This window comes from Myotis lucifugus, unplaced genomic scaffold, assembly GCF_000147115.1.
Source record: "Myotis lucifugus unplaced genomic scaffold, Myoluc2.0 scaffold_194, whole genome shotgun sequence".
Lineage (NCBI taxonomy): Eukaryota > Metazoa > Chordata > Mammalia > Chiroptera > Vespertilionidae > Myotis > Myotis lucifugus.
The window spans coordinates 1,216,213-1,240,017 of record NW_005871242.1 but is presented as its reverse complement, the minus strand read 5'-3'; the positions used below and the strand labels follow the sequence as shown (position 1 = coordinate 1,240,017).

At 38.4% G+C, this 23,805-nt stretch overlaps 1 protein-coding gene and 1 pseudogene across 4 annotated transcripts; both read left to right on the top strand.

Annotated features, from left to right (window-relative positions):
- Positions 1 to 743: 743 nt before the first annotated feature.
- On the top strand, positions 744 to 16,335 carry FNTA (farnesyltransferase, CAAX box, alpha). 4 transcript variants are annotated; one of them, XM_023760807.1, is made up of 10 exons: positions 749 to 1,442; positions 1,534 to 1,619; positions 5,259 to 5,373; positions 6,108 to 6,219; positions 6,725 to 6,829; positions 9,264 to 9,390; positions 11,264 to 11,412; positions 14,348 to 14,410; positions 15,257 to 15,428; positions 15,708 to 16,335. In XM_023760807.1, exons 5-10 carry the CDS (start codon positions 6,777 to 6,779, stop codon positions 15,828 to 15,830), a joined length of 687 nt encoding a protein of 228 aa, XP_023616575.1. In that variant the 5' UTR covers positions 749 to 1,442; positions 1,534 to 1,619; positions 5,259 to 5,373; positions 6,108 to 6,219; positions 6,725 to 6,776; the 3' UTR covers positions 15,831 to 16,335. The 4 variants fall into 4 exon arrangements, with proteins under 4 accessions (XP_014318370.1, XP_023616575.1, XP_023616576.1 ...); XM_023760808.1 differs by lacking the exon at positions 5,259 to 5,373; XM_014462885.2 differs by lacking the exon at positions 6,108 to 6,219 and having other exon boundaries at positions 750 to 1,442.
- LOC111827625 lies at positions 14,660 to 14,775 on the top strand (annotated as a pseudogene).
- Positions 16,336 to 23,805: the final 7,470 nt, after the last annotated feature.

Genomic DNA, 23,805 nt, shown 5'->3' with positions numbered 1-23,805 from the left:
TGCACACCGGACCGAACTCCCTCTCGGCCGTGTCGGTGCCCGGGCGTCGGGAACGTAAGAAATCTCCCGCGCCGCTCCTGCCCCCACAGGACAGCCTGGGAGCCGTCTGACTGCAGTCCGGAGGGGCGGGCGCATTTTGGGAATCTGGCAGGAAATATCGTTTCCATCAGTTACAGATGTGCCCCCTTTAGAAACAAGGTGTAAGGACCTCGCATGGGTCGCTCTGCGGACATGGGGAGAGCGAGTGTAGGATCCTCGGGGCCGGGGACGTTCCCTTCGGCGCCTGGTGGGGCTACGCGGAGGGAAGGATGTTGGACGCCCGTCCTCTCCGCCTCGCCTTCCCTCCGCGTCTCCGCCGACGCCCGTCCGTCCCGTCAGCTCGTGGTTTTCTGCTCACGCCTGTTCCCTGGCTCCAGTTGAACCTACAGAGGCTAGTGACAAGTCCTTAGGTCGTATTTTTCTTTTGTCTTTTTTTTTTCTCCTGTAGTTCTAGGTAAATCCATTAGGTTGCTTATTTGCCTTGTTTTTATGAATGAGTGCAAGTCGCTATCCAGCTTTTGTTCCTGTTTTATTGTTCATGTTTTACTTTGGGTGGGGTGGACCCCTGTCTGAATTGTGAAATACACAATTTGAAATACACAATAAGCTGTAGTGCAGCTTATTCGCGCGGCTGTCTCTCCTCTCCCGGGGACTGGATGACAGCCTTCCTTTTCCCATGTCTCACACCCCTGTGTCTCCCTAGTGGACACAATTTCGGGATTGTCTGGCCGCCACCGAGTCTTTGCTGTCAGCAGCTGATGGGTATAGAGAACTGAAAAACAGGTGAAAGGAAAAGAATATAAGTAAAGAGGGTTCACACTGGGCAGTTCACGCAGAAATGCCTGTGGTATCTACTGTTGTTTTAGCATCGGTAATGGGAGTATTCATTGAATGCACGTTTTAAGTGCTTGACATGTTATCTCACTGAATCCTCCGAACAGTCTTTTAAATTTGGTTGGTGATACTATCATCTCCATTTTATAAATGAAGAAACTGAGGCCCGGGGAGGTTAGGGAGCGTCAGGTCACACAGCTGTAAGTGGTAGAGCCAAAACTCAACTCAGCCGGCTGTACAGTCAGTTAATAGTGCTGACTTTGATTGTAAAATGTCAATTCCTAGTACATTGTTACTCGGTTTTTAAAAAATACTAACTCCAAAGAGTCCTATTAGACCAATGAATTAGATTGATTTCTAATTTAAAACTATTGTATCCGTGCTGCCAAAACATGTTTTTCCACTTACATAAAAATCTTAAATTTGAATACTGTTAATTTATTTTATTTGGAAGATTATTCACATTATTTTTATTTTAAAGTTGAACATGTAAAGCAAAGTGGCAAAACTTGGTCATGAAGAATCCAACCATAGTTACATTAAGATGTTTAAAAGCTACTAGTATTAATGTAAGTGTAATTGTTGCTATTTTAAAAATACCAGAGTTCTTTTTCTTACATACTTGAATATAATCACTGAAAAAATATATATATATTTCAGAGACAGAGCAGAATGGGCTGATATAGAGCCAGTGCCACAGAACGATGGCCCCAATCCAGTGGTCCAGATCATTTATAGTGAAAAATGTAAGTTTATTTTTATTAGGAAAAGGTCTGTAAGTCAAACTTAGTAGCAGAGTTGAAATTCACAACTATATGGCTAGGTAAAGGATAAATTTTTGTCTGACAAAGATCTAAATGACTATGATAAGCTAATATTGTGTTTTTTATAATTTATTTACATGACTAAGTGTTTTATTTTGTCCAAAGAGTGGACGTATTCTATCTAAGTATAAGTAATGAATGTTGTTACACTATTTCTTGTGTTTTTTTGTTATCCTCACCCAAAGATATTTTTTCAATTGATTTTTAGAGCGTGTGGAAGGAAGTGAAGAGAAGGGGGGAGGGGAGAGAGAGAGAGAGAGAGAGAGAGAGAGAGAGAGAGAGAGAGAAAGAAATATCAATGTGAGAGAGATACATCAATTGATTGCCTCCTTCACAGGCCCCCACTTGGGTGGGGGATCAAACCTGCAACTCAGGTATGTGCCCTTGACCAAGAATCGAACCCGCCACCCTTGGGTGCACTTGTTATATTATAAGACATAGTAGCTACTTTGTGATTGTATTTTTCATTTACAGTTAATCTACAACACAAATGAGTTACTGTTTTATTTAGAATAAACCAGCCGTGGGCAAACTACGGCCCGCGGGCCGGATCCGGCCCGTTTGAAAATGAATAAACTAAAAAAAAAAGACCGTACCCTTTTATGTAATGATGTTTACTTTGAATTTATATTAGTTCACACAAACACTCCATTCATGCTTTTGTTCCGGCCCTCCGGTCCAGTTTAAGAACCCATTGTGGCCCTTGAGTCAAAAAGTTTGCCCACCCCTGGAATAAACTTTGGTTGCTGAAACATGAGCATTTTGAAATATATTTTAGCAATGAGTGTTAGGCTCAGTTGGAATACATTTACTGATACTAAAATGAATGGGTTATTTTCTTTGACACAATATCATTCTTTCATAGTGAATGTGAAAATGCTTTGTACATTGAAGTCATGCAAATGTTAATTGTTAGTTGTTCTAGGGAAGTGAAATGAATAAAATGGAATGCTAGTTCTGTAGTTTTATGTATGTACATATATATATATATTTCTTTCAGTTAAGGCTTTGTTATCCAAGATCATTCCTCTGTTACAAAAGGCACTAATTGTTTCTTATTTATTTATTATGAAGTAATACCAAGATATGTTTGAAAAGAAGAATAATGGTGTAAGGGTTTGCCTTACAAAATATGAAAATGTATTACTAAAAATATCATGTGGAACTGGAACAGAAATAGATTAATAAGGAATCTAAAAATACATCATCAGTATAAATGAGAATTTAATATTTGCTAGAAAGGATATCTCATACCTGTAGGAAAAAGATAGATTAATCAAATAATGTTTTTGTATCAGTTTGCTATGCATTTGGATATAAGCAAAATTATATCCCTATCTCACAGCTTACATGAAAATAAATTTCAGATGAATTAAAGTTCCAGAACAAAATTATAAACATACTAGGAGCAAATATTAGAGAGTAATCTTTCATTCGTGGAGTGAAGAAGGTATTAGTGAGCAAGTTATAAGACAGAATTGATTAAAGAAAAGATCAGAAGATAAAACTGTTAAAAAATAAAAAACTTTCACATGGTAAGATGTTGTATGTGAAGATATAATACTAGAGGAAATAGAGAATATCTACAAAGAGATGTTAACCAAACTAGTGATCAGAGAAATGAAAAACCACAATTTTTTCATATTCATAAGGTACCTATAACAAAGATGTTGGAGAAAACTGATATAATCATATATTTATCTTATTAAAAATAATAAGATGTTTTCTGCAAGATAAAAAAGTAAATCAACATTTTAAATTCTTACATATATTATGATTACAAACCACAAAGGAAAATATAATGAAATATGACTTATCAATCAAAAATTGATATATGAATATATCAAAATTTAAAATGTGTATAAGAACCCTAACCGGATTGGCTCAGTGAATAGAGCGTCAGCCTGCAGACTGAAGGATCCCAGGTTCGATTCCGGTCAAGGGCATATACCTTGGTTGTGGGCACATCCCTAGTAGGGGGTGTGCAGGAGGCAGCTGATCGATGTTTCTCTCTCATCGATGTTTCTAACTCTATCACTCTCCATTCCTCTCTGTAAAAAAATCAATAAAATATATATATTATAAATAAATAAAATGTGTATAAGAAGACATGAATAAATTGAAAGGCAAACAGCATTGTGGGAGAAAATACACCATATAAAACAGAGGATTGATAATTTAGAACTTTGTAAGAAATTCCTACAAAAGGTTAAGGAAACAAACATTAAAAAATGGGCCAAGGGGACCCTAGTGGGTTTGGTTCAGTGGTTAGGGCATCAGCCCAAAGAACTAGGAGACTTGGGTTCGATCCCTGGTCAAAGGCACGTACCTCGGTTGCAGGTTCACTTCCCAACCCCGGTCTGGGTGATGTCTTTCTCTTTCTCCCCTCTTACTTCCTCCCTTTCACTCTCTCTAAAAATTAATGGAAAAAATATTCTCAGGTGAGGATTTAAAAAAATGGACAAAGGGTATAAACTAATAGTTCACAGAAGAGAAAATTTCCTTGTCCATTAAGTAGAGGGGAAAAATTTATTGTCATTAAGAATGAGAGAGATGCAAATTAAAATGGGAATGCTATTTCTACCCATGAATTGAATAGCAAAGATTAAACCTGTGATATCAGGTATTAGGACATATAAACAGATACATGTATTTCTGATGGTAGTTTTCATATTTTGGCCATTTTGGAAAGCAGTGTGGTATACCTAGTAAAACTGGAAAATGCCCATATCTTACAACCTTGAAGTGCTGCTTCTATAATACATTCTGGATTTGCTCTGGCATATGGCATCAGAAGACATACTAGGAGGTTATGAATGACTATCCAGATTTTATTACTACCTGGTTCACATTCTAACTTCATTTTACTGTCACCTTGAACAAATTATTTAAATTTAACCTCTGTACCTCTATTCCCTCCTCTATATCCATGTTTTGGAGAATCCTATATAATAAAAGGCTAATATGCAAATCGCAGAATGACCGGTTGTTATGATGCACACTGCCACCAGGGGGAAGACACTCAATGCAGGAGCTGCCTCCTGGTGGTCAGGGTGCTCCCACAGGGGAGCGCCGCTCAGCTGGAAGCCAGGCTCACAGCTGGCGAGCTCAGTGGTGGTGGCAGGAGCCTCTCCCGCCTCTGCAGCAGTCGGACATCCCCTGAGGGCTCCCAGACTGTGAGAGGGCACAGGCCAGGTTGAGGGACCCCCCCCCCCAAGTGCACAAATTTCATGCACCGGGCCTCTAGTGGGTAAATAAAATGTATTATTGTCATACAGTTTACTACTATATAACTATTAAGGGGATCTAGATCTGTTACAACATGGACAGATCTCAAAAACAATGTTCAGTGGAAAAAAAAACACAAGTTTTAGAAACTTTGTGCCTGTGATACTAAAGTATTTTCAGGGTGGTATTCACACAATCATTTGACTTCTTTTGCTTATTGTTCTAAGTAATGCAGTAAAATACCTTTCTTTGTAAGATATAACAACATTTTATACTATAATGGTAGTTTTGAACAAGAAAGATAGTCCTAATGCAGTTTTGTACTATTTACAGTTAGAGATGTTTATGATTATTTCCGGGCCGTTCTGCAGCGTGATGAAAGAAGTGAGCGAGCTTTTACATTAACCAGAGATGCTATAGAGTTAAATGCAGCCAATTATACAGTGTGGTAGGTAATACATTATTAATATTTCCTGTTTAAATGTCTCATGTTTTAGTTTGGATGGCTTTTCTTCTTCTTAACTGAACTTTAACTTTTGTCAAAATAATAATTCATATATGAATTTAGAAGTCAGAGACTGAATGAAAAATAGCAACCTCTGCCCCATTCCTTCTCACTACCAATGTCCCACTCCTCAGAGGTAGCAACTCGAGCTGTTTTTTTCTTGAAATAAACTGTATATTCTAAATAATATGCTTAATTTTGTTTTCATTTATCTTTTCCTTCTGTGGAAGATACAGAATTCGCTGTCCACTACACTTGTTTTATTTATAAGTAGCATTTTTGTGGTGGTTTTAAAAGAATATGTGATAATGTTTGTAATGGAATTAATTTATTATATAAATAATTATCTAAATGAACTATTATATAAATAATTATCTAAATGAACAAGGTTACCATACAGGGAAAGAGATGTCTTTGATTCTTGTGTACTAGTAATACAACACAGGTAACCCCAGATTATTACCTAAAAATAATCATTAGTTGGTTGTCTTTTCTTGTATGTCACATTTTTTGCCTTTTGCTATTTTTACTTCAAAATGCTTAACTCTTATGGAGATTCTTCAGTAAATTAAAAGTAGAGCTGCCATATCATCCAGCAATTCTACTTTTGGGCATTTATCTGAAGAAAGCAAAAACACTAATTTGAAAAGATACATGCACATCTATGTTCCTTGCAGCATTACTAGTAACAGCCGAGAAATGGAAGCACCTAGATGTCCATCAATAGATGAATGGATAAAGATGTAGTGTACCGTATATACAGCAATGGGCAAAAGTAGACTTACAGTTGTGAGTATGCAAAAGTTTATTCTTGTATTATTATTTATTAATTATTGTATTATTTGTATTACAAATGTAAACCTACTTTTGCCACACCCTGTATGCACAGTGGAATATTATGCAGCAATAAAAAAGAATGAAATCTTGCCATTTGTGGCAACATGGATGGACATAGAGGGTATTATGCTAAGTGAAGTAAGTCAGACAGAGAAAGACAAATGCCATATGATTTTATGTATATGTGGAATCAAAAAGAAAACAAAATAATGAATAAATAAAACAGAAACAGACTCGTAGTTGTAGAGCACAAACTGATAGTTGCCCAAAGAGAGGGGTTGGGAGGATGAGAAGAAAAAAATTACTTTTAAATGCTTGATTCTTCCAATGACCAGATATATGTAGGAGTTTAGACCAAAAAAAAAGTCTTATTCTGTTGTCTTGTAGCTTTATTTGATACTGTGGGGAGGCGATTTATGTGGAGTATGAGACTTTGAATGCTTGATGTTTGTTATAGGCATTTCCGGAGAGTTCTCTTAAAGTCGCTTCAAAAGGATCTCCATGAGGAAATGAGCTACATCACTGCAATAATTGAAGAACAGCCAAAAAACTATCAAGTTTGGTAAGATGAAAATAGGAGGGAGACATGTTACTATGCTGATAGTACCTGCCAATGGGTGATGCAAATATAGGGAATTGTTTGTTGCTTTATAATTTTAGTACTTTGCATTGGAGCTAATGTTACCTGCCTCACAGGGTTGTTAGGAGGATTAAATGAGACAATTTTTTTAGTGTTTAAAGTAGTGCCTGACCCGTGGTTAACACTAAAATGTTTGCTATTATTATTATTTAAAATATCTAGCGTGTAATAGTGCTAGAGTCAGAAAAGAATTTGAGTTAAAAAATCTGAAATATTTTCTTTGTGTTAAAAAATGCCTTTTTGGTATTTGATCTTGTATTTTTTTAATTTAAAATATTTATACTGATGTTGGAGCTACAAAGATGAACCAGATACAATCTAAAAGGAAAAGCAAATAATAAAACCAGTTATTTTACAGTGTAGTGTGAAAAACATAATGATAGTTTTTCACAGAGTATATTTGTTCTAAAAATTAAACCCCTACGTTTACACAAGAGTATAGATTAGTATTTGTGAGGGGAGCAGAATACAATGGGAAAAGAGAGGTAAATAATGGAGCAGAGGACAAAGAACGAGTTTGAACAGTACCCAGGATACAGTGAGCACTCCATGAATGAAAGCTGTTGTGGAGAAGGAGGAGGTAGTGGAGGTCATGTTGGTGAAGGAAGAGGAGGTGGTGGTGGTGGTGGTGATGGTGGTGATGGTAGTGAGCTGGAGGAGATGGTTGTGAAGCTAGTGAAGTAGCAGAAGCAACTGTCTCCACTTTCTGTGCCACTCACTGCCTGCTCAAAATGCAGGAGTTACACCATTTTTTTTTTCTCAATATAATGATCGACACATGCCTATCTTTATGCCTGAGATTTAAGGTTGATTTCTGAGAGGAACAACCTCTGGGACAAAGAAAATATTCTGGGGAGATGCATGAAAGAGCACAATGCACTCAGGGAGTTGTATAACTCCATGTGATTAGAGTAAATAGGATAAGATCATAAAGACCCTTATGAACATTAGTAAGGAGTGTGGACTTGATCCTAGGCATTGGAGAGCTATTGCCAAATTTTAATTAAGGAAGTAATACGGTTAGTTTTGTGTCTTGGAAGTTTTACCCTGACTATAGGGTGGAGCTTAGATGGAATAGGTTCACAGCCCTGATAGGCCATTGCACTGGTATAGGCTAAGAGAGGGTGTGGAGCGGGTTTAGGGAAGAGAAAGATATATTCGAGAGAGGGTTTGCAGACAGAAGCAACAGGTTTGAAGTTTAATTTATTGGAGGAGTGATGAAGAACAATGATGTCAATATATTTGGCTTGACCACTGGGTGAATGGTGGTGCCAACCACTGGGGAATTTGTAAGACAAAGCGGCACATTTCTGGGGAAGAGAGATGGATCCGTATTGGACAAATGGCATTTGATGTGCCTATGGAAAAGCCTATGTATTGTGGTCCAGCACATGGTTGAAAAATGCTCATCTGGAGTTGAGGTCATAGCTATGGATGAGGATGCTCAGGGAGAATTAGAGGAGAAGGCTGAGGATAGAACACCAGTGAACATCATTTAAGAAGCATTCCAGGATGACTGAGCAAGGAAACCAAAAGTTAGTGTCATCACAGAAACCAAGAGAAGAGAGAGTTTTAAGAAGAAAGGAGTGGATGACGGTTTCAATACTGCTGACAGGTCAAGGAAAGTAAGGACTAAAAGATGACCAACGGGTTTGTTAATTAGGTGGGTTTGAGTTAGTGATCTTGGCATGAGAGTCCTCCCACCTGGGTGGGGTGGTAACTGGATGGGCAGGAGGGAAGTGGTAGGAAGAGAAAAGAAGGCAACATAGTGGGGTGAATCATAAATGGGAGATGAGGGTTGGCTGTTGAGAAAAGAAGGGATAGCAAGTTGCTAGTCAGGTATAGTTTTTTTTGTTTTTCCAACATGGAAAACTCCTCTTTGGACAGATTTGTCACTTATCATAAGTACAATTCTGCCCACAAACTAGTGAAATGAGCATTTATTTGCTTGTATGGTGACACTTTGGACTGAAGGAAAACTGGCAGTTTATTTATAACCAGAGGAGCTTCAAACTTGATAAAATATTATATATCCTATAGTCTTATGCCATTGGTCTTTGATAGAGTTTTGTGGTTGTTAAAAGACTTTAAACCTCCTTTAAGCTGTAAACTATTTGATTTCATTTTATACAAAAATCACAAATCACTGTTTTATGTTTTTCAACTTAGTATTCTGAAATTTTTCTCTTAGTTTTCCTTTTTTGTTACCTTTTCTCTCCAGCAGAGCCTTGAGAATTAGAGATGATTTCTGTTTCTTAAGTGTCCCTTCACATCACCTAGCACAGCACATGCAACTGTTACTTTAGTTCCGGAATAAATTCACACAAAACTTCTCTCCCTTTTCCACCGGCTTTAGGCATCATAGGCGAGTATTAGTGGAGTGGCTAAAAGATCCATCTCAGGAGCTTGAGTTTATTGCTGATATTCTTAATCAGGATGCAAAGAATTATCATGCCTGGCAGCATCGACAGTGGGTTATTCAGGTATTGTCTTTCTTATCACAATGTTTTCCAATTTTTTATTTTTTAACTGAATTAAATAATTAAAATTATTAAATTGTAAGTATACTTCTGAACTGAAACATACATGTAGTTTATGTATATACATATAAACACAATATGTATATCATTATTATTAAGTTAGTTATCTGACACTTTTCATGTTGGTTAACCTTTATAATTTCTTGAGATATATTCATGAGTAGCTTTATATTAAAGAAGAAGAATAATAATATTTAGGTTGAATATACATCACATCTTATATTTGCCAACAAATTGAATAGAAAAAGTAGTTCTAATTTTTTAAAACAACTTTGTTATTTTAATTAACAAGAGCATCATACACACTAAGGTTTTTGCATATATAAACTTAGGAATATGATTTTACAGTAACTATTATATATTTTATTTCTGCCCAATTGTTAAAATTTTATGCTAAATCTTGAATAGAAGAGAATAGTTAGGACTCCCACTCTGGGCATTTAATTTATTCTACCAAACAATTCTAGCATTGTTTTCTGTGAAACTTTCCCCAGTAATTACTACTTTCTGCACTATTCATTATACCAAGATTATTTCATCAAATTATTATTTAAAATTTTAAACTTTTCTAAATTTGAATAAAGGGATACATTTTTAAAGGTATTCAGTCTTTTTTTATGAATTTCTACCTTTTTTTCTATTAAAACATAAGAAATATAATTCCACAAGCTTTTTCATAGTTAACGTCTCTGACTGTTTTAGCATTTATAAGTTTTTATCATTCTAATTTTTTTTCCAAATTATCTGTATGGGTTCTCTTCTCCATAATTTTTTTTTTGTTTCATATTATAATTTTTTATTTCTTGATTTTAAAGAGAGAGAGGAGGTGGGGGAGAGAAACATCCATTTGTTGTTCCACTTATTTATACATTTCATCGGTTGGTTCTTATGTGCAAGACTGGAAATGAACCCACAACCTTGGCATATCAGCATGATACTCTAACCAACTGAGCTACTTGGCAAGGGCCTTTCTCCTTAATTTAAAAAATTGAAACAACTTTGCCCTGGCCGGGTGGCTCAGTTGGTTGGAGTGTTGTCCTATACACCAAAACAGGTTGGATTCCTGGCAGGGCACATACGTAGGTTATAGGTTCCATCCCCAGTCAGGGCGTGTATCGGAGGCAACTGATCAGTGTTTCTCTCTCTCTCTCTCTCCCCCTTCCTCTCTCTCTAAAAAGCAATAAAAACATATCCTTAGGTGAGGACTTTAAAAAATATATTAAAAAACAGCTTTATAATGTGAAAACTTGGTCTAAACCTAATTGTGGATCTTTTCTCTACATCTATTTTAATGTAATTTTGTCATATGTGTGCATTTTGAATATTTTTTTTTATTTAATGTATTAATATCAGATTAATCACATCAAATTAATATGTTGTAGTTATTCATTTTCTTACTAAGTTTGGTGGGGTTTATTTTCCTCTAAAATTTCACCATAGACAATGCATAAGCTTTTAGTTAAATATACTTCTTTTGCTTTTGATTTAGTCCTGTAGAATAATTCTGGGCTCAAATAGCATAAACATGCATCATGTTACCTGAATTGTTCTCAAGAAGATGGTACTGAATTACAGGCTGCTTTGGCTGCTCTCTCTTCCTGATATTTTCATCCCTCATAACCAATCCTTTGTCTTTGATTACTTTTCTTTCCCACTGCATTTGCTTGACCTGCAACTGTCATTCTCCTCTAACTGTGTGCTGAGTCCCACATCTTCAGTTAGACCTACTTAGCTTTGCTGAAATTTGATTAATTTTTATTGTTTATAAATAATGGGACATTTCTAATTAGATGTTTTATTATTTATTTTCTTTTAGGAATTTAAACTTTGGGATAATGAGCTGCAGTATGTAGACCAACTTCTTAAAGAGGATGTGAGAAATAACTCTGTCTGGAACCAAAGATACTTCGTAATTTCTAACACCACTGGCTACAATGATCGGGCTGTATTGGAAAGAGAAGTCCAGTTAGTAATCTCCTTCACTTGTTCACTCAGTAAAAGAATATTTGTGTGCCTACCATATGTCAGGTATTGGGGAGACAGCAAAGATCAGGACTGTCCCACTTTTACCCTCATGGAACTAATAGGACAGAATACTTAGATGAAATTGTTAATGATAAATTTACAAGTATATAGTATACCTCTGCTTTGTAATGCCTTAACTTTCTTGAAATACTGTTGCTACTGTAGATTGAGAAGAAACCAGATTTCATAGTGTCTAGGAAGCTTTGTTTAAAACTATCGTATTAAATTCTTTTGTATGTTGGATAATAGTCCCCTGATGCCATGTTATTCTAATGCAGGGTTGTTTTTTTGGGTTTTTTTGGTTTTTTTTTACATATATTTTTTATTGATTTTTTAGAGAGATGAAAGGAGAGGGATAGAGAGTTAGAAACATTGATGAGAGAGAAACATCGATCAGCTGCCTCCTGTACACTCCCCACTGGGGATGTGCCCGCAACCAAGGTACATGCCCTTGACCAGAATCGAACCTGGGACCCTTGAGTCCGCAGGCTGATGCTTTATCCACTGAGCCATACCGGTTAGGGCTCTAGTGCAGGGTTTTGAGCCAGATAAATCTTTGTTGTAGGGGCTGTCCTGTGCATTGTAGTATGTGGAGCATACCTGGCCTGTATACCCTATACAGACAGTCCTTGACTTATGATGGCCAATTTATGATTTTTTAACTTTAAGATGTTGTGAAAGGGGTGGGGGTTGAGGGTGGGCTAGAAGTGATCAGTAGAGGAAAGAGGAACATATGTGGTACTCTCAACAATAAAGATTTTTTTAAATAAAAGATGTTGTAAGCAGTACAATTCAGTAGAAACCAGCTAGGCTAAGCTATGGTGTTCTGTATGTTGGGTATATTAAATGCATTTTTGAGTTACAATATTTTCAATTATAATGGGTTTATCGGGACATAACCCTGTCATAAGTCTAGGGGCGTCTGTAGATCAGTAGTAACCCTCGCTCCCCAGTTGTGACAAGCAGAAATGTCCCCCGACATTGCCAGATGTCCCCTCAGGAGCATAGTTGTCTGCAGTTGAAAATTACTGGTCTAGCAAGCATAAGGCTGTTATAAGAGCCAGAAATTTCTGAATTGGCATGAATATGTCTGTATATCCATAAACAATAGCCACCTCTTTTCTGACTTTTGTCTATTTTGTCTCAGTAGTCTGATTTAAATTTAAACATGTTTGTTTTTATCATGCGACCATAATCATAATTTTAATTGTGAAAGTTAATTAACAGCTTCTGTTTTTTTTCCTTTTATAGTTGGTATTCCGTTGTGAGGATTAGGAAAAGGATGCTCTGAAGGAAAGCAAAGCATCACCCTTCAGAAAGTTCGATAGCTTCCTTGCCAAAGTTATTCTACCTTGAAATAATCCAATTAATAATTAGGGAGTTTCAAAATAGTATATGTTTCTTATTTACTGTAGCCTACTACATTAGGTTAGACATAATAAGATATTTAAAAAATTGAATATAAAGAGTTTGGAAAATGCAGACTTCTCTCATAGCCTTTAAAGGAAGATCACTGGCCGAGACCGGTTTGGCTATAAAAATAATCAGCCAAGAAGCGGACTGAAGGGTCCCAGGTTCGATTCCGGTCAAGGGCATGTACCTGGGTTGCGGGCACATCCCCAGTGGGAGATGTGCAGGAGGCAGCTGATCGATGTTTCTCTCTCATCGATGTTTCTAACTCTCTATCCCTCTCCCTTCCTCTCTGTGAAAAATCAATAAAATATATTTAAAAAAAAAAAAATAAATAAAGGAAGATCACTGGCTTTCTAGTACCAAATAGAAATAAAAATAATCAGCCAAGAATCTAAGAGTTTTCCATTCTTAAAGTTTATTATACCCTATAGATAGGTAAAAGAAATATTTAAGATGCTAAGAGTAGCAGTAGTTTTCTATAATTTAGTTAATTAAATTTAACTCTAAAAATACAGCTGTAGCTGATTATTTTCTGTAGTTTTTCCCTTTTATAAAAGCAGTGCAGTTTACTTGTGGGGAATTATACTGAATTGTATAAAATTAAACATCAGAATCTCTTATTCTCCTTCCCATATCCCATTCTTAAAAAATTGTGGGGTGTTTCCCCCTCCCCATTAATTTGAGAGAGAGTAAGGGGAAGAGAGAAAAACATCAGTTTATTGTTCCACTTATCCATGCATTCATTGGTCGATTCTTGTATGTGCCCTGATGGGGGATCAAACCACAACCTTGGCATATTGAACAACACTCTAACCAACTGAGCTACCTGGCCAGGGCCCATATCTCATTCTAGAGGGAGCTACAAGTAGTGAATCCTTCCAAGCCTTATAAATACATTACAAACATGCACAGCAACCTGGGCAATCATATTATACACATTGCCTTTTTTTTCCCCCACTAAATACATCATGGTAATATTTCTATTTGAGTACATAACCTACTAGCACTATTGATAATAGTTACTATTTATCAAGCATTTACTAAGATTATATAGTTCTCCTTTTTCAACAATTAAGGATTTGACAGCCATAAGTAGATCTTAGACTTTTCCCCCAAGATTGCTTTACAAGTAAAAGGTAAATCTTGTTTTAGCTGACATTTTCCTTCAGAGGGAAAGCCTAAATTAAAGGAAATCTCCTTTAATTTCTTTTCTGTTGTGAATTGAGCCTTCATATTGAGTGTCCTTCTCCAGAATTGGATACAAATATTCAATAGGGAAGAACTGTCAAAAAGAATTGACAGTTGGAGACTGGAGAGACTTAAGTATGACCTAGAGAGGTACCAAAGTCCACTCAGAGAGAAATGAAAGCACATATCTAAGCTATGCTACCGTCTTACTAAAACTGTTTCTAATGATTGCACTGCTCTTAAAATTATACACATATTGTGCTCTTTCTTATAGGTACACTCTGGAAATGATCAAGCTAGTACCACATAATGAAAGTGCATGGAACTACTTGAAAGGGTAAGAGGATGTTTTTTGCTTATTTTATATAAAATACAACCTGTTAATATGATGCATTATGAACTATGTTCCATAATCAGATTCCAAAATGATACTAAAAATTTTTCTGTTTTTCTCTGAGAGCAGAAGTGTATTATGACAACACCCAAGAACAGTGTCCTCTACCCTTCCCTTCACCTCCCAAGCACATATACCAGCCCAGTTTTTAGAGTAGTCCATGAGTGAACAATAATAAATTATAACTGAAGTTATGAATCCTGTAGTCTTTATGTCAAAGAATGGAATACAGCTTGCTATAGCAACAAAATCTAACCTATTCCGGTGCTCTTCTCTCTGAGACAAGCCGTTATATAGACTCAGACAGTGAAAAAAAAAAAGATTGGAATACACACCCTCAGTGTATGTGCAGCTCAGGAACACGGTAAGGCAAGGCCAACTATTTACAATCAGACTGCACAAATGCAGGCAGCCTCTCTGATTCACTTCTACTGATCTCCTGTTCAAGTCTCACTTGTTAAACTGACAAGGTTTCCCTTGCCTGGCCACTGACACACCCAGGCTCCCTGTCGCATTCAGAGGTCTCCAAGAGCCAAAGTACGTGGCCCGGTCACATTGGGAGGTGTGTGCAGGGTAGGGGCCTGTGATATCTGGAGAGCTGAAAGGATAAGTTAAAACTCTCCTGTGTTTTTTTTATTTTAAGATTTGTTTTCTGCTTTAATTTTGTGTGAATTTCATTTAGTTTCAACTTCATTCAAAATGTCTCCTTTTCTTGCTTATGTCACAGGGGCTATTGATCTTTCTACTATTTTTGCTCTTCTCAAAAATTAGATTAATTTCTTTTTTTAGGATTTTGCAGGATCGTGGTCTTTCCAAATATCCCAATCTGTTAAATCAATTGCTTGATTTGCAACCAAGTCATAGTTCCCCCTACCTAATTGCCTTTCTTGTGGACATCTATGAAGATATGCTAGAAAACCAATGTGACAACAAGGAGGACATTCTTAATAAAGCATTAGAGGTAAGCTCGTGGAACTCATCACTTCCTTTTTGCTATCTCAGAATTGGGTCTTTCCAGTGCCACTAATATTCATGTCCCTTTCAGCAGTTACTGAGAATTCAATCCAGGACTATTTCTGTTGTTTAGAGCAATACCCACGTCACTAGTGAACATAGTACGCAACTCTGGTGGTGTATCTCATTTGAATATGATTGAGTTAAACTGTATTAGCTCAAGTCATCTGCCCTAAAGATTTAATTACACATTTTCTTTAATGAATTGTTTGTTTTTCATTTTTAGTTATGTGAAATCCTAGCTAAAGAAAAGGACACTATAAGAAAGGAGTATTGGAGATATATTGGAAGATCTCTTCAAAGCAAACACAGCACAGAAAGTGACCCACCAACAAATGTACAGCAATAACACCATCTAGAAGAACTTGATAGACTGCTTTTATTTTTTTAAGAGACTCTAATGCAGGAGTTTAAAACTACCCTGTGCCTGTGGTTTAAAACATGCATTGCACAGATACTGCTTTTTAACAAGAACTAAGTACGATGTTCCTTGGGTGCTGCTGCCATGCAGACTAGCTCTAAGTAATTCGATTATTTTATAGCAAAGTAATTGGGGGGAGGGAGAAGGAAAAATGTCCCATATAGGAACTTTTGTAGTCTTATCAACATTTACTTTAACCCCTTAGCATCAACTCCTCCCTGAATGGTATATGCATCAGGATTTGCAGCATAAATGATTACAGATTACTTATATGTAATGGATATGAGGTAGCTTAAATTTTGGTTTAGGAAGCAAGGAATGCAATTGTTACTCAGAGCTGCTATGCCACACTCACAATATCTTGCTATTACTGTAACCAACTAATGCCAAAAAAATGGTTTTGTAATAAAATTATAGATGTATTCTAAAACAACGCCATAGTAGTTTGACTTTTTTCTTTTTTTTTTTAACTTTATTTTTATTGTTGACACTATTACAGATGTCCCCATTTTGTCCCCCTTCACCCATCTCCACCCAGCCCCCGCCCCCTTCCCTCTGGCCATCACCACACTGTTTGTGTCTATGGGTTAGACATATACATTCTTTAGCTAATCCTTTCACCTTCTTTCATCCAATCCCCCTCCCTGACAGCGGTCAGAATGTTCCATGTATCCATGCCTCTGTTTCTGTTTTGTTCATCACTTTATTTTGTTCATCAGATTCCACATATAAGTGAGATCATATGGTATTTTTCTTTCTCTGACTGGCTTATTTCACTTAGCATAATAATCTCTAGGTCCATCCATGCTGTTACAAAAGGTAAGAGTTCCTTTTTTTACGGCCGAGTAGTATTCCGATGTGTAAGTGTACCACAGTTTTTTTTAATCCACTCATCTACTGATGTGCACTTGGGTTCTTTCCAGATCTTGGCTATTGTAAATAATGCTGCTATGAACATAGGGGTATATATATTCTTTCGACCCAGTGTTTTGAGATTTTTAGGATATATTCCCAGAAATAGTTTCATTTTTTAAAATGGCATTTAACTAGCCCTAACCGGTTTGGCTCAGTGGATAAAGCATCAGCCTGCGGACTCAAGGGTCCCAGGTTCGATTCCGGTCAAGGGCATGTACCTTAGTTGCGGGCACATCCCCAGTAGGGAGTGTGCAGGAGGCAGCTGATCGATGTTTCTCTCTCATTGATGTTTCTAACTCTCTATCCCTCTCCCTTCCTCTCTGTAAAAAAATCAATATATTTTTTAAAAAAATAGCATTTATATATAAGGAACATTTTCCCAGCTTAGAAAAGCAATTGAGGGAGAAAATCTATATATATAAAAGCGTAATATGGAAATCTACCTGACAGTGGAATGACGGTTTGCTATGATGCACACTGACCACCAGGGGACAGACGCTCAACGCAGGAGCTGCCCCCAGCCCTCCCCCCACCCCCCCATTGGGGCCTGCTGGCCAACCTCTTGGTTCCACCCCCTGGCCGGCAGGCTCCATTCACCTGATGGGAAACAGGGAACCAGGGGGTGGGTGGCGGCGGATGTGGGTGGTGCCAGGCCAAGGTGGGTGGGAGCGAGCAGGGCCCCAATTGCTCCGCTGGTTGCCCCACACACAGGGCGACCAGCGGCAGGGTGTGGGGCTGGTGAGCAGGCAGAAACAGCCAACTTCTCGGTTCTTCCCCCTGGCCGCCCAATGGGGAATGGGGAACCGGGGGTGGGTGGCCGTGGACGCTGGTGGCTGCCGGCTGCCAGGGAATATGGGCCCTGATCGCAGGCCAGGCCTAGGGACCCTACCCATGCACAAATTTCATGCGCCAGTCCTCTACTATTGACATAAAACCGTAGAAACCAGATACATGGTTATGCTTTAGCAACTGTTATTAAAGTTTGAATTCATCAGTTCTTGACTACATGTAACAAAATGGACTAAAGCTAGTTTAAATCCAAAGGTTTTATTAAGGTATATAGGTAGCTCACAGAATAACTGCCTGATCTTCCCAGAAATACATCGCAAAGCCACACTACAGAACTGGACCATCAAGGTTTTTTTTGCCTGTGCCTGGGATCAGGAACCTGCTGAATGATCCTGTCCACCTCTGCCACATTTCATGTGAGCACATCTGCTTCCCTTCTCATGTAATGCAGCTCCAAAGTAAAGGCTCACTTTAGTGCATCTAGGATGTTATTTAGGAAAGAACTTAAATGACATCAAAAACTCTTAACTGAAAAGGAATCTGGGAAATGTAGTTCATAGCTTTCCAGCCTATGCAAGTCAGGAAGACACACTAGGAAGACGTTGGAGTGTTAAGCTAGTTCTCTACCTGCACATATTTACACCTTTATCAATAAAGAATTTTCAATGTTCAAAGCAGTAAACTACAACTAAGGAAATTGTAAAGAGTAGAAAAATTATCTCTTCTCAAGAATTCAGAAAGACTTAATATTTTAATACTTTCTGGAGAAAACATATTTATGGCATTTATTTTTAACTAGAGGCCCGATGCATGAAATTCGTGCAAGAGTAGGCCTTCCGTCCCCCCACTGCTGGCACCGGCTTCCCTCTGGCAACCAGGACCCAGGCTTTCCTCGCAGCCCTGGCTTCGTCTGGAAGGTCGTCTAGAAGGACATCCGGTCTAATTAGCATATCATGCTTTTATTACAGATATTTTCCATGTTAGTTTTTGTTGTTTTTAGAATCCATAATCTCTGATTTTTATTAAATTGTCATAAAGTATCATCCTATGTAGATAATTTCAAAAGTTTCATCAGATACAAAAACTATGAGAAGTTTTCATAAGATAACATTTACTCTCAGAAACTATCATATTGTCCCCAAATTGATTGGACTCAAAGCTCATAGAGACTGTTTAATAAAAAGCCTAACAGCAGTTTACCAGTTTACATTGAGAACTGTAACAGAAGCAGACCAAACAGTTACATCAGCCTAACCCAGTGGTTCTCAACCTTCCTAATGCCATGACCCTTTAATACAGTTCCTCATGTTGTGGTGACCCCCAACCACAAAATTATTTTCGTTGCTACTTCATAACTGTAATTTTGCTACTATTATGAATCGTAATGTAAATATCTGATATGCAGGATGTATTTTCATTGTTACAAATTGAACATAAAGCATAGTGATTAATCACAAAAACAATATGTAATTATATATGTTTTCCGATGGTCTTAGGCGACCCCTGTGAAGGGGTTGTTCGACCCCCAAAGGGGTCGTGACCCACAGGTTGAGAACCGCTGGCCTAACCACTTGACATTTTCTGTCTGAAGTTTAACAAGGTGAGAATTTATCAAAAAGATACTTTGTGAGCATGGAGTCAGGCAAGTAGCTTCCAAGATTTAAATGTATAATGATTTTAGGCGTTGATACTCCTAATGAGGTCCATCTCCTAATGGGCAATTTTCAACAAATGTGGCCTCTTTTCATGGGATGCCATTTTTACTTGAAAGAAAACTGAAAACTGGTTATTCATACTTTGGATGGCTGGCATACATTTTTAGTGAGTTTGTCACTTCAAAGAAAACAACAAACAACTGAGAGTTTTGCCAGTGAGAAAATTTGAGCTTTCAAGTGAAAATAATCTACCACAGTGAGCTTGACAGCTTCTTATACCTATAGACCTTTCTAATGAAATCAAAGTGATATTATTAATGATTGCCATTTTTAAATACTGTATAGTTAATTATGTCAACAATTGCAAACCAATATATTCCAAATGAGCCACCAATAATGTTATCATGAACAAACTTAGATTGAAAATCCATCAGACAATTTTATACTTTTTGCATTCAATCACCAAACATTTTTTAAAGAACTCAAGATAGTCTTTTATATTTACCCAGATACTTTCCATTTCTGCTACTCTTCTTTCATTCCTGATGTCCCGAGTTTCTTTCCAGTGTCATTTTTCTTTTATCTGAAGAAATTTCTTCCAGCAGTTCTTTTGAAGTATGTCCACTGGTTGCAAATTTTCTTAGTTTTTTCTTCACCTGAGAAGGGCTTTATTTCACCATTCCTGAAGGATATTTCCACTGGACATAGAATTCTGGGTTAACAGTTCTTTTCTTGAAAAATCTTTTGTCACTTCCTCCAGCCTTCAGTGGTTTCCAATGAAAAGTCTACTGTCATTGGAATGTTCACTGATTGGTTAGGCATCATTTTTCTTTGGCTGCTTTCAAAATTTTAATTTGTCTTCAGTTTTCAACTTGATTTTGATGTGTCTGGGCATGGGTATCTTTGGATTTATCCTGTTTGCTTAGCTTCTTGAATCTGTAGAGATGTTTTCATCAAACTTGGGACATTTTCAGCCATTATTTCATTAAAAAAAAATTATATATATATTTACTTTCTCCTGTGGGACTCTGATGACAGAATGTTAGACTTTTTATTCTTGTCCCAAAGGCGATGGAGGTTCTGTTCTTTTTAAAAAACATTTTTTTATTGATTGATTTTAGAGAGAGAGAGAGAAGGAGAGAGAAAGAAAAAAACATCAATTTGTTCCACTTATTTATGAATTCATTGGTTGCTTGTTGCTTCTTGTATGTGCCCTGACCAGGGATTGAACACATAACCTTGGTGTATCAGGACAATGTTCTAACCAACTGAGCTACTAGGCCAGGGCTTGTTCACCTTCCCGCCCGCCCCCCCTTACCACCTCTGTATCTTTTTCTCTCTGTTAGACAGATTGACTCATTTCTATTATCTGTCTTCAAGTTCTCTGACTCTGTCCTTTGTCACCTCTATTCTGCTATTGGATCTATCCAGTGAGTTTTTGGTTTTTATATTTTTCAGTTTTAAAATGTTTGATTCTTAATATCTGATGTTTCTTTACTGATACTTTCTATTTTAATTTTTGTTTTGAGCACGTTTAACTTCTATTTTAATTGTTTTGAGCATTTTTTATAATAACTTTTAATATCCTCGTCAGATAATCCCAACATCTGGGTCCTCTTGTCATTGATGACTGTCTTTTCCTATGCAAGTTGAGATTTGGGGGATACTCATATGCCTTGTAATTTGGGGTTGTATCCTGGGAATTTAGAATATGAGATTCTGAGTCTTGTTTAAATCTTATGGAGAATATCAATATTTTTATTTTAACAAGTGTTTGCCATATCTAGGTGTAGGCTGCAAGTTCCAAACCTCCTCCTGTGCTATGTTCCCAGTCAGTACAGTTGTCAGCTTCTTGTAGTGCTTTTTGGATTTGTCTCATGTGCATCACCCACTAGTTAGTCTGGGCCTGAGCAGAAGTCTCTCCGTCAGCACTGTTCCAAAAGCCTGTGGTATGCCAATTAGCATCAGATAATGGTGGTCAGGGGTGAGCCCAAGAGTTCATAAACAACTTCATGGTGTTGCTTTCCTGGTCCCCTCCCTTTCCACTTTCTTCCCAGTACTTTCCAGTTGCCTGGGCTTCCTTATTTTAGTCCTCTGGCCAGAAACCTCCCACTTCAGGTGAGGAACTGCCTACTTCCACAATTGTGCCACAGCAACAGGAAAACAGAAAAAAATCGGAAAAAAAAAAGCAATGGACTTTGTCCCTGCCCTCTTGGAATTACAACTGCACTGACTAGAAAGGAAGATCTCTCTCTTTCTCTCTCTCTCTCTCTCTCTCTTTCTCTCTCTCTCTCTCTCGGTTGTGGCTTCTACTTTTCTATATCCAGTCACTTTTGCCCCTACCATTGCTCCTGCCACAGGTTTTTTGGGGGAGTTGGGGTGCAAGGGAATTAAAGAAAAGGGAGGAAAAAAATAATTTTCTCCCACTCTGATTTTTAGGAATTCCCATTTCTGCTTTATGAGCCAGAACCAGAGGCTTTCTCCAGGGTGCCTTTCTGCCCCCCAGTGCTCACTTCCAGGTTTGGGGCTGTGTTGAGTTCAGGCCAGAGGACACCAGCAGAGAAACAATGACGCCATGACCAGTCAGTGGTGCTTCCGAGCCTGGTGTCCTTTGATCTGGTGACGTTCTTTCCAGAGATGCCCGGCAACTGTGCAGAGTTATTGTCAGGTTTTCTAGTTGTATTCAGAAGGAGAGAAACGTTTGCATGGGTTTACTCCAGCTTAATAGGAATCAGCCCTTCTTGTCCCTTTTGAACTCCCTCCCTTGCTAGCTTTCACAGATTCTCTGTTCTTTTAAGAGCTTCCTCTAGTCCTGAAATTACAGTTTCCAAGAACTCAGATGTGGCTCTTTTCTCTGTGTGTTCTCTCCAAGTCACAGAGTCCTTTGCGGGAGATAATTCTTGTATATGGGGAATCTTTACTACGGCCCACTCACCTGCTGCATACTAACTTGGACTACCCCTCCATTTCAAACTTAAGATGTCTTCTCCCTACTCGATCTGCTCTGTTCTTCCACCTGAAACCCACTTAAAACCTTTGTTCAGTCCTTTATTTTTTAAGTTTTTAATGTATTTTATTGTATTTTATTGTGTGTGTGTTGTTGTTTTTTTTTAAAGAGAGGAAGGGAGAGGGATAGAGAGAAACATCGATCAGCTGCCTCCTGCACAGTCCCAACTGGGGATGTGCCCGCAACCAAGGTAAAGGGACCCTTCAGTCTGCAGGCCTACGCTCTATCCACTGAGCAAACCGGTTAGGGCTGTTCAGTCAGTTCTGCTAGAACGTGATGCTGTGTTCCTACATCACATTGCCATGCAAAATCACGAATAAAAACCAGGGGGCTTATGGTAAAAATGGGGTTAGAGATACAACGCTCAAAAATGTAATCAGTTAAAAAAAAAAAAAAAAGGAAAGAAAATGGCAGTACAGCTTTACGCTTTATGGCTGTTTACCTTGGAAAACGCCTGAAGCTGCTGTGGAGGTGGGCATTGGAAGGGTTGCAGCTTGTGAGTTATTGTGAAGTGTTGGAGAATTAGCCGAAATCGATTGGAAAGTTGCAACACCAGGTGTGGATGCATGTGGCTCAAACACACGGGATGAATTGAAGACACTGTCAGAGGTAAGGGGCGTGCACGTGTGTGTGAGATCATTCCTGTGCAGTGAGCTCAGCTGGTGCAGTTTTCTGCTTCACCTGGTGTTTCTCCAGGATGAAATCATACACACAAATGGGAAATTACACAATACTCAAATGATTTCCCAATACATCAAACATGCTGAAATATATATATATTTACATGTATTATAGCAGAACTGACTGCACTTAACTTTATTCATTTCTTAATTTCCTGTCTTGTCAGTTACATCCTGCTTACTTTTCTGTTAAAAGTTCTCATGTTCAAAGTTTCTCATATCTCACCCATTTTCTTTTAAAAAAATATTATTTAATAGGCTTGTTTCCCATCCCAGGGCTCCTCCTTTGGGGCGTTTGAATGCGGGAAGGTCGCTTTTCTGCTCCGACTTTCCCTTCCAACCCGTGGTTCTCAACCTGCAGGGCCTCAGCATCGCCCAGAGGCCTGGCTACGCACAGACTCCGCCCTGTAGGTCTGCGGTGGCGCCGAGAATGTTGGCGTCTAATGGTTTCCCTGGAGATGGGAAGCATCAGCACTGGGTCTGAGGGCCACCTTTCGTAAACCGCTGACCGGGACCCTCTCTGCCGTACCCAGCACCCGGGTTGCGCGTCTGGCTAAGACAGATAGGCCAACACATCGGTCCTCAGAGGTTTGTGGAGAAGAAGCTAGAGGAGGAGACTGACCACACTGTGCACTGGGTCTGGAAGCGTCGGGCCTCCAGGTGTCCGGCGGGCGGTGGACACCAGGGGGCAGCCTCGCGATCGTCCTGCCGGGCCGTTTCCGGCGGCTGCGCAGGCGCAGGAGGCCGCGAACCCTGGCGGGGCCGCAGGTAGGCGCGGCGCTTGGGATCGGGATGGGGCAATGCGGGGGGTCCTGGCTGTGCACCCGGAGGGCGAGGCGAGGTGCTGCGGGGCGGGC